This window comes from Myotis yumanensis, unplaced genomic scaffold (assembly GCF_028538775.1).
Source record: "Myotis yumanensis isolate MYYU_CA2020_CCGP unplaced genomic scaffold, mMyoYum1.0.hap1 SCAF_2, whole genome shotgun sequence".
NCBI lineage: Eukaryota > Metazoa > Chordata > Mammalia > Chiroptera > Vespertilionidae > Myotis > Myotis yumanensis.
In genome coordinates, this window is record NW_027223753.1 from 207,416,288 (window position 1) to 207,436,992 (window position 20,705).

Here is a 20,705-nt window from a genome sequence, read left to right on the forward strand (position 1 = left end):
AGAAATGAAACTTATTGTCAATAAACATATGGTGTTGAGAACAAGTTTAACAAAGTCTTATCAAATTTCAAATTCTACTTATCAGAGGAAAAAATATTCATCGTTTCAAACCTCATGAAACCTGAACCCATGGCCCAGGGCCAAGTTTGCTACCTTTTTTGTTAATGGCACTTCTATGGGGACAGGAACCAGTTCTGCCAGGAGACACCCATAAAATGCAACCATGAACATCACAGGGTCACTGTTCGGAAACACCAGCGCCACCTACAGCAGCACAAAGAACAACCATGGAATCGACTGGAGAATGACTCTGTCATCTCAACTTCTGGAGTATCTGCTAATGATTAGATGGAATTGAGACATATTTTATTATTTTAGAATCTGGGGTTTAATTCTTAGTCCTTAAATTTTCTCAACCATGTAACTTTAAAATATATATATATATATTTTATTGATTTTTTACAGAAAGGAAGGGAGAGGGATAGAGAATTAGAAACATCGATGAGAGAGAAACATTGATCAACTACTTCCTGCACACTCCCTACTGGGGATGTGCCCGCAATCAAGGAACATGCCCTTGACCGGAATCAAACCTGGGACCCTTCAGTCCGCAGGCCGAAGCTCTATCCACTGAGCCAAACTGGTTAGGGCTCAACCATGTAACTTTTAATAAATAGTTTTTAGGTTGAGGTCTCTACTCCCCATACAACAAAATAACTTTAAATTTCTGGATTTAAAGACAGTTCATCTGGGCGGCAGCAACTCAGGGATGGACCATCACCCACCATCAATTAGCCCAGGTGAAAATCACCTGTATCAACACGAAAAGTAAACAAGAAATCATATTATATCTAAAATATCTTCCAAAAGAAGAAATCCTAACACCAAAGTTTTAATTGAACAGATCTCCACTCATGACTTAAGTATATTCACAGGGAAGGATGGTGGGTACAAAATCCTCAGTTGAGATCCCTACAGCTGCTTTCGCCAGGTCCCTCTTCACACCTGGTTAGCATGCTGCTACTGTTTAAATTATATTTTCTAATTCTATTTTAACTATCTTACATTTTTATTTTTGTCAAATTTTTAAAACACAGAATTTAAAATGAACCAAAAAAGTACTAATGAAAAACAATACCACCCCATGCTCCACACTTCCCCACTCCCCAAGGCAACCACTTTTTAAATATTTTACATCTTCCTTTTGCTATTTACTCTCATATTTTCAAATATTTTGCTTACAGTTTTATCTTTTGAAAATATTCAGGTACTAATTTTATTTCCTGTTATTGTAGATGAATATTTAGCTCTCCTCTCCCCCCTTTTCTTCTCCCATCACCCCAATTTCCATTTCTTATAATAATCTGGTTACATGAAAAGCTATTTATGGAATAAGTATTTTTTAAAATATATTTTTATTGATTTCAAAGAGCAAGGGAGAGGGAGAGAGAGATAGAAACATCAGTGATGAGAGAGAATCATTGATTGGCTGCCTCCTGCACGCCCCACACTGGGGGTTGAACCCGCAACCCGGGCATGTGCCCTGACCGGGAATTGAACTGTGATCTCCTGGAATAGGTCAACGCTCAATCACTGAGCCACACCAGTTGGGCTGGAATAAGATTTTTTTAAACCCCAAGTAGTGTAATAAGTGTGCCTGAAACCATAGTGATGAGTCAGAATATTATTTGAGCAGACTTTTAACACAGGCCTCTGAACACAGAACAATGGATAACTAATGAATAATTCTCCTCTTTGTAAGGCAAAATTCAAACTGTACCTATATTTATTCTGTAAACTTAATCAAGTTTCTAACAAGTTAGTTTGTTGAAAAGCTCTCCTTCTAAAGTTGATGTTAATAGAGACTGTTCCAGAACTGTGAATTATAGCCTTGTGACTACATGTTTGGTATAGAAAACATGTTTTTAGAGAATCTGTTACAAGAGTTGTGTTTGTTCACTTTTAAAAGTATATTAACACAGGAGGATGAATTTGCCAACCATCTCTGATAATTAACTCACTGTGATCTTGTCAACCTTTTTATAATTATGTGGATTCTCTATCAAGTCAAGACAGTATCTGTAAGTCTTTGTCCTTGCAGGAATTTTCTTCAAGAAAAATAAATTAGTGATTCTTAGGTTCATTATAAATCAGGGATTCTTTCAGACTCACTCTAAAGCACAACACATTGAAGTATCATTCTTGTACTGTTGCACTTTCACAATCAGGTACACATCTCCTTTCTTTCTGATGGTGACAGCTACCAGCATTCATACTGGTTCCGCTCTCTACATATACATTAGCCAATCTGCTCTAAAATATCCCACCGCATGTGTAAATATCTATCAAGAGTATTCTCCAAATAGCCAACCAGGCAGGTGAACTCCTAAGTTTTACCAGCTGTGGACCAGCCCCACCTGCTCCCTGGGCCATGTGTCCTCCTACTCCTGCTAGGCTGCTCCTGGGGGACTGCCTTGTGGCTCTCGGGTTTGGACCCCACTCACTCATTCCACTGAAGCACTCATCCTTTAGGAACCTCCCAAGAAAGAGTGCTTGGGAGCCAATTTTTTTTGAGTCCTGTGTGTCTGAAAATGGTTACGTATCCTCACATTTGTTGAATAACTAAGAATAGAACTGTAGGTTAAAATCAGATTCCCTCTGAACTTCTGAAGGATCACACTGGTCTCCCCCAGTTTGACTGCTGACCCCCTGTATACATCCTACTTTCCCCTTAGGCTCTGCACCCTGGTCTTGCGCAGTAACATGCTTTTGTGCTCATGCGCATTTGTGGAGCTACTGTGTTCACTGCAGTCTTCACTTTAAAGCAAATGCTCTCCAACTCCAGAACATCATCTTAAATTATTATCACTGAAAATTTTGTATTCTTTCTCTTTCCTCTTTCTGAACCGCTATCAGATGTTGGGCCTTCTTGATCAATTCTAACTTTTGCACTATTTTTCCTTCCTACCATTCATCTCTTGTTCTTTTATTTATTTATTTTTCTTCATCATAGACTCTAGGAATATTAATACTAATTTTCTGAAAATTTGTTTTCTGTATCTAGTTTTCCTCCAAGTTCGTTTGTTTCTTCTTCCTCCTTTCCTTTTCCTTTCATTTTTTTGCCCTTTGGTTATCTTCTTCCACATTAAAGTTTCCTTCCTTAAATGTCCTTGGCTTCTAGTTTTTTAATTAAAAAATGAGGCACTCAAAGAGTTGCCTGAAACTCTATGACAGCTTGTCAACTTATATTTTCATTTCTGACCCTGGGCAACCTTTTTCACTAGTTTACACTGCTAAGTTTGTTGATTTTCACCATGTTCTCCTGTTTTCTCTCCTGGACCTTCTGGTATACCTAGGTTCCTCAAGTCTGGTTCAGTTTGCCAAGAACAATGCTATCTAATAGAATTTTCTACAATAATGAAAATATTCTATTTCGAGCTATCAAATATGGTAGCCTACTGAGCCCTTAAAATGTGGCTTGTGTGACTAGGGACCTAAATTTTTTATCTTATTTAATTTTGGTTAATTTAAATAGCCTCATATGGCACTGCCAACTACTTGGGACAGCTTAGGACAAAGATCTAAGCCTCTAGCCTCCTTTGTATGCTATTGGGGCTGATAGGTTAAGAGGGGATGGTGGTCCAGGAACCACACCTACAATGACCCTCCTATTTCCAGTGTTCAGAGCATATTGGTTAGTCAATAAATATTTTTTGAATGAACAAAAAATTAAATAAAATCGTTTCCTAAAAAACAAAAACAAAAAGAAGAGAGGATGGTGGCCTTGCCACATAAAATAGGAAGAATATAAAGCACACAGAATTTCAAAGTAAGGTTGTTTCCTCATAAAACTTAAGCTTTGAATATTTAACATTTATTAATATACGATATTAATATTTTTATTAAAATCAACATATTTGAAGTCAAAGAAAAAAGAAGTTGAAGAATCAGTGGATAGGCAATGAGAAAAAAAAGAATAATCATTTTATCTACATCATCAAAATTTTTTTCCATATTTAATATTTTTCCATGCTGATTTTAAGTCCCTTGTATTAACGCTGTAAGTGTAACCAGCTGATCAAACATTGATTTCAATGCAAAAAATTTTTACAGTCTCTGTTTTTGCTCACTCCAATAGTTACATTCTAGTTACTTACTCTGTCTCCAGGTTTAAGTAGTGGTTCATTCTTACTAGTCAGTTTATTAAGAAGAGTATAAGCTAGTTTTAAACTCCGACTCCAAAGTTTCCCTAAAATGAAATAAAAATACTAAGCAATGTCAAATTTAAGAAACTAATAATTATCATTTTAATATAATAATCATAATACCCCACAATGTACCATTACTCAATTTCTGAAAATTCAGGTAGTTTCCAAATGAAACTACAATGCTGTAATAAAACATAGTTTTTTCCTCAAAAACAACTTACAAATTCATGTTTCTTAACATAAAAACAATATAGGATTTTATCATAGAAAATTTAGAATATAGAAAAGTCAGCAGAAAAAGGTCAGCATTCTTTGTTACATATGTGTATATGTAACACATATATACTCATACATATGCACACACATACACATATATATATGTATATGGACTTTTCAAAAAATGAGATCATACTCCACCCTGCTTTTTTCAATCAACATTGAATTGTGAATGCATTTTCATGTCATTAACTTTGTCTCAATTACATCCCTTATAATTCATGTAACCTTTACAACAATTCATGAGGTAGGTCATATCTTCATCTACGCTTTTCACTCAAGATAAGACAGTCAGAGAGAGCCACCAGCTGCTGGAGTAGTGCATCTGGACTCCCAGGATCCAGCCCTTAACCCTATGAGCTCCTGCCCAACACACTTCTCCTGGCACGCAGTCTCTATATTCAGCACCAGCCCTATGAATGCTCAGCAAAGAAGAGCTTCTTTGAAAAAGATGAGATTAAGGAAAAGTAAAGAGGATTGAAGGTACCTGGGGAGGTAGACAGAGGCAGGGATGATAATGCAGTAGGAAGATAGAAGAATCTCAGTCCATCCCCAACATTCAAGGCAGCCTTAACGTTTACCCTAAGCAGTATACTAAAAAGTCCTAATTCAGTCCCTCTCAAATTCCTGTGATATAACCCCATGCAGTCTGAGCAGCCATGCCCTCTGAATAAATGCTCAAATTTCATTGCAAATAATATTAAACTCAGTGCAACATTGTGAAATAAGTGAATTGTGGGACCTGAGAAATAAATGAGAAAAAATATTTAACTCAAAACACTGTTATTGCTTTTGTCTATATAAATGGTCAATTCAAGATGTCAATAACTGTAATCCATAAAGGTTTCCAAAATAAATCCAGCTGGAATATAAAAAGAACAATGCTTCATAACCAAGTTAGTTTTATCCCAAGAATGCAAAGACAGTACAATATCTGCAGAATACTGAAAACAGATAAATGATCACCATCAAAAATGAATATAAAATAAACTGTTGTCAGACAAGCACTGAGACTTCCTCACCAGCAAATCCACAGTAAAATGAATACATACATGGGGAACTTACAGGCCGAAAAAGAGAAATTATGGTGGGAAATTCAGGACAGCAGGAAGGGGACCATGTGACAAAGGAAAGATAGAGTATGACTACTGACTTCAGAGACAATCATGGAGTGTCCCATGGGTAGAAATAAAGTGCAAGAAAAGCAGAATGCAAGGGTGAAGGTGGGTTCTTCAGAAGCAGACAGAGTCAGGCATGAGCAAAACTTGTGAAGGGAAAGGCACATGGTGAGATCAGGCAGGAGATAGCTTGACTGTGGCAAAGTCTGCAGGCCCAGCAGGGTGATCTAAAGTAGACTGCTCATGAGGGGAGCCCATGCTGAGCAGAAACCAGGCCCTGAACCACTACCTTGCTTAGTCAGTGCCTAGGGCTACCCAAGCACAGCATAACCAGACCTGAAAGCTGAATTCAACAGGTGGAGGCCATTAGCAAACCATGTTCCTCCCAGTGGACAGTAAGTTCTTTTCTTAGAGAATTACAAACCAATCTCTCTAATGAACAGACGCAAGGATCCTTAACAACAGCGGCAAATCAAATCCAGACATTTACTAAAAAGATAAGGTATCATAGCCAAGAGCGATTTATTCTAGGAATACAAATATTGTTAACATTTGAAAATTAATCAAAGTAATTAATCAAATTAATGGGGGAAGGGAGGAAAACCATGACTATCTTGACAGAGAAGAAAAAGCACTTGAAAATTCAATGTCATGGGGGGGCGGGGAGAAAGGACAATGGAGGGGAAAAAAGGGATATATGTAATATTTTCAACAATAAAGATTTCTAAAAAAAATGTAGGTTAAGAAAAATAAAGTCATATATTGATGACATCGCCCCCCTCAAAAAAAAAATTCAATGTCAATCCGTGATAAAAAATTTTTAGTAAACTCTTAGAAATAGGATTTCCTTAATCTGACAAAGAATTTCTACCATAAAAAAAAAAAAAAAAAGCCTGGCCAGTGTGGTTCAGTGATTGAGCATCAACCCATGTACCATGAGGGCACTGGTTTGATTCCTGGTCAGGGCACATGCCTGGGTTGTGGGCTCGATCCCCAGTTGGGGGCTTGCAGGAGGCAGCAGATCGATGTTTTTCTCTCATCCATGTTTCTATCTCCCTTTCCCTTCCTCGCTCTCTAAAAATCAATAAAAACATATTAAAAAAAAAAAAAAAAAAAAGAACTTCAACAAACATCATACTTCATGACCTAAGATGGAGAATGAGGCGTGAATGCCCACTGTTCCACTCTGTACTGGAGGTTTTAGCTGGTGCAGAAGCAAGAAAAAGAAATAAAAGCGATTAAGTGCTGGAAAGGCCATAATGACATCGTTATTGTTCACAGAGGTCTGATTTTGAACAACAGATATCCAAAAGATATATGGACAAACAAGAAAATAATCAGTTAGTTTAGCAAGGTACAAAGTCACCATTTAAAAAAATCAATTGCACTTCTATATTCAAGCAACAAAATAGTAGGAAAAATTTTAATCATTCCATTATAATAAGAATAAATAATGAAAGATGCTCAAGACTTCTGTACTGAAAAGTAAAAAACATTACTGAAAGAAATTAAAGGACTTAAAAAAGGAGGAAATATTCTACTCATGAATCAATTTTCTTCAAATTGAACTACAGATTCAATGCAATGCAATCATTATCCCAGCAGGAATTTTTCCAGAAACTGACAAGGCTAATTCTGAAGTTTACTTGGAATGCAAAGGGCAGTCAAAGAAATCTTAAGGAACAATCACAGAGCTAATGGACTTCTGCACCAGACACTGAGACTCATAATACTACAGTGATTCAGGGGGTGTGGACAGACAGCACACTGACTAAACAGAACAGAGTCCGCAAACAGAACCACAGGTGCACTTTCCACCCCAATACCTGAAGAACTAGCTGTCCAATAAATGATAATGGGTCATAGATATTCCTAAGGAAATAAAATGGCTCCCATTTCACATATTAAATTGCAGATGCATTTTAACATCCAAATGTAAAAAGTAAAACAAGTTTTTAGAAGCAAAAGTAGAAAAATATTTTTGTGTCCTTAGGTTTGGAAAAGACGTTCTATAAAGGACAAAAAAAGCACTATAGTAAAGAAAAAAATAGGTAAATTAGGTTAATACTTCTCACTTATCTAAAGCTATAAATAAAAGTGTTAAAAGGCAATACAAAGAGTGGAAGAAGATATATGCAAAACATATATCTGAAAAGATGTGTATCTGTAAATATAAAGAAAACATTAGCAATTAAACAGAAAAATGAGACAAAGATTTGGATAGTTCATAAAAGAGAATATTCAAACAGCCAACAAGCATATGAAAGCATCATTAGTCATCAGGGAAATGCAATTAGCATTTCTTAAAACCACAACACACAAGAAAGGCTAAAATGAAATAAATAGACAATGTCAAGGGTTGGCGAGGATGTGGAGCACCTGGGACTGCACACATTGCTGGTGAGAATGAAGACTGCCACTACCACTTGGAAAACTGTCTGGCAGAATGATCTAAAGCTAGACACTGCTCTCTGCATTTACACCAGCACAAGCTCCGACCTCCACATGTTCACCAGCAGACCCACAGGAGAATGTTCATAGCAGCACTATACACGATAGCCCAAAAGTGGAAATAAACCAAATGTCCATCTACTGCAGAGTGCATGTTCACAGAATAAAATAATATCCATGGATCAGAATAAACTACTACACTTCACACACATCATAGATGAGTCTCACAAACAATGCTGAGCAAAAGAGTGCAGACCCAGAACACCTTTCATGTAATCCCATCTATAGAAAACTCAAAGGCAAGTAAAGCCAGAGGTGTTAGCAGTCAGCACAACAGTTTGCCTTTAAAGTGTGGGAGGACGTGAATGCTGGAGGAGAACCTGGAAATGCTTCTCAGCTGAGTGCTGAATGCATTTACTCTGTGCATCAGGTTATGTGCTTATGATCTGTTACATAAAAACACAGTATGAAACCAAAAGATGCCAAACACAAAAAATACATACTGTACGATTCCATTTAAACAAAGCTCAAAATTAGACAGAACTAAACTCCATTGTTCAGAAATGCATATATAGATGTGAATACTTGAAGCCAAAGCAGTGGCCGGGCACCATCAGTCAGTAAGTGGTCCCCTCTGGTGGGAGGAGGCAGTGGTCTGGGATGGCCACCTGGAGTGAGGCGATGTTCTATTTGTTAAATAGTTGTGTTAGTTTCTCAGGAATTTGTTCTATCATGTTCATCAAGCGTATATCTATGTTGTTTGTATAAAGAGAGAATATCACTTTATTGTGACACATGTATTATTTTACAGCTAAACCACAGCCAATTGCCTTCTGTTGACACTTGCCATAGGTGAGGGTGTAGACGGCCTTCCCAGTTGTGTCCAAGGCGGTCAGACAGGGGGCTTTGGGCTGCATTGTGCCCCACCGCTGCAAGGCAGCCAGCAGTGACGGTGGCCAGGGTGTCCCCAAGGACAGAGGTTCCCCTTTCAGCACTACCATCTGGCTTCCCTCAGGCTTTGGCTGATTTGGATCTGGTTGCTGAACTATAAGCAAAATTGAAATTTTAAAATCAACATTTCATAGTATCATGCACACATTGTATTTTTAAGCATTTATATTTTATAATATTGTTTTTCTAAAATACCAATTATAAAGAGGTTAGATTTCCTTTTCATTATAATAGTCATAGACCAACTGACCAAAGACAGATGGAGATTGAATCATGAATAATGATGGAGCCTGGTAACCTTAACCCCACATGACAATTCCCCAGGGTGGCAGCAGTGATGGCCAGGTTGTCACAGGGACAACCCTGATGACACCTGAGAAACAGGCACTAGTCCCTGCTTATAAAGGATAAAAGTGAGCAGAATCACCAGTTTGCTTTGGGTATTCAAAACAACTATCACCATGTTTTAGAAAAAATAAAGTTTATCATATTTTCAGTTGATATGTAACCAAAATTTGCCCTAGTGTAAGAAAGACTGCTCTCAAAAGCATTCATACGATTGAATTCTGAATTTGAAAGACATTATCTAATTAAAAGGGGAAACAATGCCCTAAAAGCAGTACCTAATCCTCAAGTAGGACGGAAACACCCAGAGCTGGTCCTCTGTGGGGCGGTGACACTTCACAGAAGCTAAGGGGCTGGCCGTGTGTCCTGGTGGCTCTAACACATTCATATGCTTGTATCTTGTACTGGGCTTTATTCCTGTTCCTTATCTAGAAGTCTACACTTCTATTTCTTGGTAATTTAAAAAAAATTAATCTATATTCTTTCTTCTAAATATATATATATATCTCAAGTAAGAGGCTAAAATTCTGAAAAAGAGCCAAAACTATACTGAAGATATAATACTTTAAAACCTTGGGAAGAAGAGTATTCTAGATTTAAAGTTTAAATAAAATTTGAATAATCTAAGTAAAATGAAACCTTAGAAGTATTCTTATAAAATACTAACCAGTGGATCAGAGGCATAAGGAAATGGTAAGTGTCTTAACTATAAGCAATGAATTTTCCACCTGTTCAAATAAAGCTAGCAGTCACATGTGATACCTAATTCACCATCACACATGGTGACTACAGGGGCTGCCAACAGAGAGAATATCACTTTATTGTGTCATAACGTCACAGTAATAACCCATGTAGGATGTACATCTGCCTGCGTCTCCAGATGTAATGGTCACCCAGTTTACACAAGTGAGCCCAAGTCTGAGGATGCTCACCTTCCAACAGCTCCTCCATATCATCCACGAAGAACTCCTTCAGTGGAGGACGCTTCGGCCTCTTCAGGGTATTCAGAAGCTGCTGGATTTTGGAGGACACTCTGCTGTTCACAGGGACACCTGCCATGGGAAGAGGAACACTGAGGTTAGACAGGCCATAGCCTCTGGGGAACAGGACATAGAAATGAGGTCCAGTGACCAACTACATGAATAAAAAGCGCTGGCCCCATCAGACAGCCATTTTGGAATTGATTAATTCATTAACAAATACTTACTGAATGCCTTTTAGAAACTAGAACTTACTCTAAGCTAGTGGTTTTCAAAGTGGTCCAGGGGCCCCTGGGGGTGCCTAAAAACTTTTCAGAAGGTTCATGAGGTCAAACTACAATTGAGCCTTGAATAACACAGGTTTGAACTGCATGAGTCCACTTAAATGCAGATTTTTAAAAATAAATACCTGCACTATTTTTGTCTGTGGATGCAAAGGGCTGACCATATGTATTGATCTATGCCACTTTATATGGGGAATTTGAGTATTGCAGATTTTGGTATCTGTGGAAGGTCCTGGAACCAACCCCCTATAGATACTGAGGGACAACTAGTTTTTAGAAAGTCAAGTTATACGCTGATTTTCGACTATGCAGCACCAGCCACCGTTCATGGGCCAACTGTCCTTCCCTAGTCATATTAAGATACCATTTCCCTTTCACTCTCCTTCTCTCACAAGAGCACAGTGGAGTTCCCAGAGACCACACATCATGTCATAGCACAACAGATTGAATGGGGATAAGATACAGAACCAGGTATTACTGTTATGCCAGCCATGAGACCAACAGGCAACAATGGAGAAAAAGTCTATTCTTCCCCCTAAATTTTCGTTTTACAAATGTTTTTCATAAATATGAATTATTTATGTTAAGCTATAGAGTTTATTATTTTTAAATGAACAAATATTTTTAAACCTTTAGTTTTAATTTCTAATATGGTAAATATCAAGAGCTATAATCCACTTAAACTAAAGCTCTTTCATGTCCTCAATAAATATTAAGAAATGCTGTTCTAGCCCGGCCAGTGTAGCTCAGTGGTTGAGCGTCAACCTATGAACCAGGAAGTCATGTTTGATTCCCAGTCAGGGCACATGCCCGGGTTTCGGGCTGGATCCCCAGTGTGGGGCAACAAGCAGTTAGAAAAATATTTAAATACCATTTACAATAGCATAAAAAATAGAACATATTTTGGGATAATTTTAACAAAATATGTGCAATAACTGCATTGAAAGCTATAAAATAGTGCTAAAATTTTTATAAGAGCTAAATAAATGGAAAAATATACTATATCAACTGAAGCATATAATATTTTTATAAGAGGTAAATAAATGGAAAAATATACTATATTTATCAACTGAAGCATATAATATTATATATATATATTTTATTTTTTATTTTTTTTGAAAACTTTACTCGACATCGAAGGATCAAAAAGCGACGTCGCTATGAACGCTTGGCCGCCACAAGCCAGTTATCCCTGTGTATATTTTTATAAGAGCTAAATAAATGGAAAAATATACTATATCTATCAACTGAAACATATATTATATTTTTGTAAGAGCTAAGTAAATGGGAAAATATACTATATTTATCAACTGAAGATGCCAAGTCTTTTCAAATTGATCTAGAGAGTCAATGAAATACCAATCAAAATCTGGCAGGAATTCTGGTAAAAATTAACAAACATTTAAAAATATATATTACAATGCAAAGAAGCTGGAATAGTCAAAGCAAATTATTTTTTAAATATTTTTATTGATTTCAGAGAGGAATGGAAAGGGGGAGAGAAATAGAAACATCAATAGTGAGAGAGACTCACTGATTGGCTGCCTCCTGCACACCCCTACTGGAGACTGAGCCTGCAACCCAGGCATGTGCCCTGACTGGGAATCGAACCCAGGACCTCTTGGTCTATGGGACAACACTCAATCCACTGAGCCACCACAGCCAGGCTAGTCAATGCAAATTTTAAGTTGAAAAGTAGAGTTGAGGACAAACTACACAACTTCAAGATTTATTATAAAACTACAGTAATCATGACGAGTTGCTATTTATATAAGGATGGACAAATATAGCAATTGAATAGCATAGAGGTCCCAAAAATAGATTCCTCTAATATATGGTCTATTGATTTTCATTAAAAATGCCAAAGATGCCCTAGCTGGTTTGGCTCAATGAATAGAGCATCAGCCTGCGGACTGAAGGGTCCCAGGTTCGATTCCAGTAAAGGGCACATGCCTGGGTTGTGGGCTCGATCCCCAGTAGGGGGTATGCAGGAAGCAGCCGATTAATGATTCTCTCTCATCACTGATGTTTTGATCTCTTCCTCTCCCTCCCCCTCCCTCACTGAAATCAATAAAAATATATTTTTTTTTAAATGCCAAAGAAACTTGGTGGGAACAGAATGGAATTTATAAATGACGCTGAAACAACTGGACCTCTCTCTTTAAAAATCAATAAAAACATACATTTTCAATTAAAAAAAAAAGTTAAACACAGACCTACTACATGATCCAGACATTCCACTCCTGGGTATTGACCCAAAAGAAATGAAAGTACACACCCACACAAAGACCTGCATAAAAATATTCATAGAAGCTCTATTTGGAAAAGTCAAAAAATGGAAACAATCAAAATATATATTGATAGCTAAATAGATAAACTATTTATCCAAACTGTGCATCCATAGAACAAAATCTACTCCTCAATAAAAGGAATGAACTATTGATACATGCAAGACCATGAATCTCAAAATAAGTATGTAGAATAGAAGAGTCCAGACACTAAAGAGTAAATACTGTATGTTTCTATTTACATAAAATGCTAGAAAATGCAAACTAACAACAGTGCCAGGAAGTAAATCAGTGGTTGCCTAAGGGGAAGCCAAAAAAGGGTGGCAGGAGGTCTGACAAAGAAAACTTTTATGAGGGCTGGATATGTTCAGTGTCTTGATTGTATGGATGGTTTCAGGGTTGTACACATATCTTAAAACTTATAAAATCGCACATTTTAAATATGTGAAATGGACATGTCAATTTTACCTCAGCTAAGCCCTTATTTTTTTAAAAAAAATATAAAGAATAATAAATCAAAAATCTATTGAACCAATGGAAAGCCTGCTTCATGTTGACTTGGTATTTTCCTTTTGCATTTGAACAAGAAACTAAAAGACTTCAACACAATTTGTCCTATTGCTTAAAAGGATCAAAACACACGATCAAGGCTTAGATCTGAGAGTCCCTGGAGTTCTCTGCAATTCAAATCCAGCACACTGGAAAGAAAACTTCACATGACTTTGATAAAAGACATTAAACCTGTTAAGCAGGACCCTGAAATTGCACTGACAGCACTGGGCCTGCACATCAGGAACCACGCGTGCTGCTGTGCCCATTTCACAGGTTGCTGAGAACAGTGTATGAAGACACTGCCATGTTGCAGGCGGTGCACTCACACTAAGACTTGATCTGCTGAACACACTGTGTTGAAATAAGAGCTTTCCATGCTTCTCATTTTCCTACAATACTATAGATCCAAACTCCTTTTGCACTCAACTAAAATTTGGAGGTTTTCTCCTCCCTACTCTCCTTGTCCACTGGACCAATGATACAGATATTTCTGATCATTTCTGCACATGGTGCTTTCTGTGATAACATGCACTGCACACACTGTTCTCAGTTTACTGCACTGAAGGGTTATAACTACTGACTGGCTCAGGTTTGCTATAGCGAGTACATGAAGGGATGTTCGGTACCTGAAAAGAACCTGTGCTCAGATGCGTCAAAAGGAGAAAGAAAGACATGCTCACCACCTGATGTGTCCAGGAGGCGTCCACTGCACCCCCGAGGGACGCCTCTCACAGAGGCTGGCTGTGGACGCTCACAGTGCGAGTACTCCACAAGGCCCGTGGTGACATCAGGAGGAGCAGAGTGCAGATCTGCTTTTGAAAAACAAATCCAAAACAAAAGTGTTGTTAATTCAAAAGGCCAGTAAGTTGCTGTTTAAAGCCCATTCGAGTAAAGCTTCTTTAGCTGAGCTCTAAGCAAGGAGCATGGTATCCAATTAATTTTGTTTTTCTCATTGACCAAGGCACTCAGGGACCTTGTGAACTCTCAGTTCCCAGACATGGTATGTAGACCTGTGTGCATGAGGGATCCAGACTAGAACCACCGACCACAGCACAGACACAGGCACGAGTGGACTCGCCTTCCATATGATGTTTTACTCAGAAATTTCCCTCGATGAAGCAGAAACACATTTCAAATCAATTGTTATTAGACCATTCTTTATTATATTATGAAAAAAATAGACTAACCCACACACCCCCAAAGAGTATGTTGGATGTCCCAAAGACATAAGACTTTGCAGGCTTCAAAGAATAAACCTACAAAGATAAAAACTACCATTATGGCCAGTTCAACACATCTCACTGTTAAGAGACTACAACATATTTCTTTAAAGACAATTTAGTTACATACAGAAAATTTTTAAAGTCACTCCCTTCCACTGTCTGAATGTACATTTTTGTGTTGAATTTTCATTGTATGGCAGGGACATCGATCTGATCTGTTCAGAATGCAGGCTGACTGTAAGTTGCTATCACATTATCGTTACAGTTGAGTCTCCCACTACGAAAGGCACCATGTCTGCACAACTACCAGAAATTGTGCCCTCCCATAACACTAGAGCAAGTACTTGTCCACTTATGAGATCGATATTAGCTATGTCAGTGATGACCTATAACCTGTTTAATCTTCTAATGAATGCTCCTGCCATCTCAGATGGCACGCTAATATTTTAAATTTTAAATTCTGACCATCTAGCTATCATTTCATAACCTAGAAAGAAATTTTTAAAATATGTAGAAATATGAAATTATATGGAAGGAAAACACAAACTATTTACACAGCAGAAAATAGCATTTGGAAAAATCTAAATTTGTTTTTTTTAAATATGTTTTTATTGATTTCAGAGAAGAGGGGAGAGGGAAAGATAGAAACATCAATAATGAGAGAGAATCATTGATCGGTTGCCTCCTGCATGCCCCCGCCCCTGGGGATTGAGCCTATGTGCCCTGACCGGGAATCAAACCGTAATCTCCTGGTTCATGGGTGGACACTCAACCACTGAGCCACACTGGCTGGAGGGAAAAATCTAACTTTAATTATAGAACTTTCATAACCAATGAAAAAGCTTGATGTTTATGAAATCAGCCATTTAAAGTATGCCTATCATAAAGTTCTTTCAGTTTAAAAATAAATCTCCCCATCTTTCTAAATCTAACAAAAAGAATAAATGATTTTAACAGTATTCATGAAAAAGGCATAAATGGTAATCTTAACTAAAAGTAGTTTTTAAAATAATTGCATAGGACAGGGATGGGCTGGAGAGGAGAGGGTCAATGCGGGGGTGGGGTGGGGAAGGGGGCAAATGTAATACTTTCAAGAATAAAAAATCATCATTGCCCTGACCAGTTTGGCTCAGAGGCTAGAGCGTCGGCCTGTGGACTCAAGAGTCCCAGGATCAATTCCGGTCGGGGGCATGTACCTTGGTTGCGGGCACATCCCCAGTGGGGGGTGTGCAGGAGGCAGATGATAGATGTTTCTCTCTCATGGATGTTTCTAACTCTCTATTCCTCTCCCTTCCTCTCTGTAAAAAATCAATAAAATATATATTTTTTTAAAAAGAATCATCATTAAAAAAGTAAAATAGTTGCATAAAAGTAAGCAAACTACATTAAAAATAAAATTAACTACTATAACTAAAAGTACTACTTTTGAATATATGTATTTATATTTGTGTCCAAATGTTTTATGTGTTTGATTTCCTTAATCTAATATTGAAAATAATATATTTTTAAAATTATCTTTACCTAATATATGCTACCTCAAATTTTTTACCTAAATATTCTTGTTCTTTCTGTATTTGTTTCCTTAACCTAAACTGAAGAACTTAATTTAGTGTTTGACACTAAAACAAAGGATGATTTTTATAATAGAGAGAGAGAAATTGAGTGTTTTCATATTCAGAAATTCAAGCAACTATATCCAGTAAACATATAGCATATGAAGGCTATAATCACAGTATGGTATCAAACAGAGCCTAAGTTAAAATTTTTAGAAGTTACTAGAATTAATCACAGTGTGGATGCAAAGTCAAGCAAGGGGGGTGGGAGACAGACAGGTTCAGCCACACTAGCAGAGGCCAGGAGTCCTCATTGAGAGGTGATGAATCCACCTCATGAGTCTTCACAATCAGAGCCTCTCTGAGAATGAAAACACCTCACTCAAACACACTTACAGCCGAATGCTTTGTTAAAAGACCCACAACTGAAAAGTTGAAGGCTGTCTGGCTAAACATTCTGACCTGTGGGCAATTTACTAATACATCAGTGCAAAAGCTATTTTTCAAGCTATCCACTGTCAATCTCCTTGAGGAAAGGTGGGCAGTAACCAGTGGCCATTGGTAGGACACCCAGGAAAGCTACCAAAACAATCTGGGCGGGCTGTTTGTCAAAGGGATCTTTTCTCCTGAAGCATGCTGCCCTGCCAGCCAGTGGTCTCTGTGTACTGGAAGCACAGTGTGGCATATGAGTTCTCATCTAAGACTCACATCACAATAGAAGAGACATGCTCAACAGAAACGTGCTTCAGGCACTGATGCAACAAATTTTAAAATGAAGAGATTCAGTCCTGTGCCCACAGAGGATGGTGAGACTAAAGCTGTTGGCCACTTAATCCCAGTCCAGCCAACCATTTATTCTCACTCCCGTCAAATGACCAAGATTTTACATGAAGAAGTTCAGCACCTGAGTCCAGAGCCTGTCAATTATAACCCCACTGAAAATACCAGCCTGTCATAGGTGCACCATTTCAGTGTTAGCAGAACAGTATCTAACAGCAAAGAAAATAAAAAGGAATCAAGAAAACTGTCAGTCTGGAAAAACCAAGATGGTGGCATAGGTAAACACCTGAAATTGCTGCCTCGCACAACCACTTCAGAACTACAACTAAAAGACAAAACAGACATCATCCAGAACCACAGGAAGGCTGGCTGAGTGGAAATTCTACAACTAGAAGGAAAGAGAAAAGCACACTGAGACTCAGAGGAGGTGCGGAAGTAAAGCGCAGAGGTACGGAGGCGCACGTGGAAAGGGCTGGCAATGGAGGATGCCGGTATCTTTTTCAATTGGGAGGGAGTCACACGCTCCCGCTTTGAACTCCAGTTCCAGACTCATACAGGGAGAAACTGGACTGTCTGGCATTAGTCGGAACTCGAGGGCGGCTTTCTCTCAGAGGTGCTTACAGCGGGACACTGAGACACGGGGATCTCTTAGGGCAGGACTGAGGATCAGCCATAGCTGTTTGCTCCGACCTGTTGATTCCCTGAGACCCCGCCCCATCCAAGTTGTGAGCAGAGGCTTTTGCATATGAATGGGCTGGCCCTTTGAGATCTAAAATTGCCGAACAGCCCTGACTGGTTTGGCTCAGTGGATAGAGCATCGGCCTGCAGACCAAAGGGTCCCGGGTTCAATTCCGGTCAAGGACATGTACCTTGGTTGTGGGCACATCCCCAGTAGGGGGTGTGCAGGAGGCAGCTGATCAATGTTTCTCTCTCACCGATGTTTCTAACTCTCTACCCCTCTCCCTTCCTCTCTGTAAAAAAACAATAAAATATATTTTAAAAATAAAATAAAATTGCCTAACAAACTGCAGCTGGGTCAGAGAGACCCAGAACATCCAAAAGAAGGCTCAAGGCCCCACAGCACTTTGCATTGCTTCACAGCTGGGCCTCATCTGGGCACCTCCAAACACCAAACAAGGAAGAGGAATCTGCAGATCTCTCCATAGCTCCTGCTGGGTAGCCTCAGGCAGAGGCCAAATTAGCACCTCCTTAGAGATCCAAGAGCCTCTGTAACCAGTGGTCAGAGTGGGACCATCCAGATTACAACTCCTCAGATCCATAAGGGACACACTCAGGGGGCAGACTCAGTGAGCACCAAAGCCCCACTGAAGCAAGTCTTGCCCCAGAAGGGTGTCTCCAGCACAGAAGTTCTCCCACTGCAGACACAGCCGATTCTCACAGACAATTGGCCTGGAGGTCAATTCCTCCCAGTGATACCTACAACAATCAAGGCTTAACTACAACAAGACTGTGCACACAGCCCACAAAGGGGTGCACCAAAAGTGTCCACCTCAGGTAATTGGGGAGGCTGAGCCACTGGGCCCTGTAAGACACCTAGCACACAAAGCCACTCTATCAACACAGGAAAGCAGCCAAAATGCAGAGACAAAGAAACAGGTCACAAATGACAGAAATGGAGGAAAGCAAACTACTGGGTATAGAGTTCAAAACCATGGTTATAAGGTTACTCAAGAATTTTCTAGAAACCGCCGATAAATTTAGTGAGACCCTCAAGGATAGAAAAAGGACCAACTAGGAATTAAGCATACACTGACGGAAATAAAGAATAATATACAGAGATCCAACAGCAGACTAGAAGATCCCAAGAATCAAGTCAAAGATTTGAAATACGAAGAAGCAAAAAATACCCAACCGGAAAAGCAAAAAGAAAAAAGAATACAAAAATATGAAGATAGCGCAAGGAGCCTCTGGGACAACTTCAAGCGTACCAACATCTGAATTATAGGGGTGCCAGAAGAAGAGAGAGAGCAAGATATTGAAAACCTATTTGAAGAAATAATGACAGAAAACTTCCCCTACCTGGTGAAAGAAATAGACTTACAAGTCCAGGAAGCACAGAGAACCCCAAACAAAAGGAATCCAAAGAGGACCACACCAAGACATATCATAATTAAAATGCCAAGGGCAAAAGACAAAGAGAGTATCCTAAAAGCAGCAAGAGAAAAACAGTTAGTTACCTACAAGGGAGTACCCATACGACTGTCAGCTGATTTCTCAACAGAAACTATGCAGGCCAGAAGGGAGTGGCAAGAAATATTCAAAGTGGTGAATACCAAGAACCTACAACCAAGATTACTTTATCCAGCAAAGCTATCATTCAGAATTGAAGGTCAGATAAAGAGCTTCATAGATAAGAAAAAGCTAAAGGAGTTCATCACCGCCAAACCAGTATTATATGAAATGCTGAAAGGTTAAGAAGAGGAAGAAGAAAAAGGTAAAGATAAAAATTATGAACAACAAATACATATCTATCAACAAGTGAATCTAAAAATCAAGTGAATAAAAAATCTGATGAACAGAGTAAAGTGGTGAATATAATAGAATCAGGGGCATAGAAAGGGAGTGGACTGACAATTCTCAGGGGGAAAGGGGTGTGGGGGGTGTGGGAAGAGACTGGACAAAAATCGTACACCTACGGATGAGGACAGAGTGGGGGGGTCAGGGCAGAGGGTGGGGTGGGAACTGGGTGGAGGGGAGCTATGGGGGGGAAAGAGAACTGTAATAATCTGAACAATAAAGATTTATTAAAAAAAAAAAAAAAGAAAACTGTCAGCCTGGCTTCAACAGCTAAGCCAGCTGTGCAATCTCAGGTCAATTATCAACCTAACTTTCTGTCCCCCCTCCACATCTACAAAAAAGAGGGGTTACAAGGACTTATATGCAAACATATAGCCTAACCAATGGACACGGACAACAGGGGGGGTGGGGGCATGAGTAGGGGGATAAGGACACATATGTAATATCTTAAACAATAAAAAAATATATATTTATAAAAAATAAAATAAAAAGACTGTATGATTTGGAAAAGTTCTATGGATCTTTATGACTTAGCTTTGACTGACATCCCTATTCAGGTTAACCTGGACCTCCTAAGCACAGGGTTTGTTTAATCTGGACCACCCCAGCTATGCACACAAGTAAAGAGCAAAAGCGGTGACAATGTCTAGGTTGCAGGCCAAGGGTGACCATCAGGGGCAACCACAGTCACATCTAACTGACTGTCCACTCTGCACCTGCCATGTGTGCCAGCCCACCCTCCAGAGTAGGAGGAGGCACACATCAAGAAACACCATGCACTTCTCTCAGAAGGCCCACAGGTCACAGTATCTGGGATCACTAAACCACAGAAGCATCAAGAACCATTTTTGTTACCAAAAGCCATTTTCCAGAGGAAAAGGAGAAGTTGGGTCTTGATGAGTGTAGAGGTACCCCTGTCCTAGAGGGGCCATAGCAGCTGTTACTAACCTATGTGGGCGTGGGCCACAAGGCCTGCGAGTGCGGCGGCAGGTCTCCCTCCCGGGTGAGATGAGGTGGAAGATGCGGAGGATGAGGTGGAGGAGCCCTGAATGACCCGGTCGAGCCAGGGCTCGACGCTGGAATGGCTCTGGAGCGGAGTGGAGGTAAGTCGCCCGGGTCGCCGTAAAGAGCCCTCATCTTCTGAGGCAGACGACGTGT

General features: G+C 39.1%; 1 protein-coding gene across 7 annotated transcripts in view; it reads right to left on the reverse strand.

Annotated features, from left to right (window-relative positions):
• The window catches only part of DIP2A (disco interacting protein 2 homolog A), an 83,896-nt gene that overhangs the window by 37,600 nt on the left and 25,591 nt on the right, over nucleotides 1-20,705 (reverse strand). For 3 of the 7 annotated variants that reach the window (XM_070407020.1, XM_070407017.1, XM_070407015.1), the window contains 6 exons: nucleotides 20,496-20,705; nucleotides 14,134-14,265; nucleotides 10,282-10,401; nucleotides 8,901-9,098; nucleotides 4,158-4,249; nucleotides 154-264 (listed from right to left, as the gene is read on the reverse strand). In XM_070407020.1, coding sequence (XP_070263121.1) covers nucleotides 154-264; nucleotides 4,158-4,249; nucleotides 8,901-9,098; nucleotides 10,282-10,401; nucleotides 14,134-14,265; nucleotides 20,496-20,705 — 863 coding nt within the window. The remainder of the gene's footprint in view (nucleotides 1-153; nucleotides 265-4,157; nucleotides 4,250-8,900; nucleotides 9,099-10,281; nucleotides 10,402-14,133; nucleotides 14,266-20,495) is intronic. The other 4 variants (XM_070407018.1, XM_070407016.1, XM_070407021.1 and 1 more) reach the window with 2 other exon arrangements.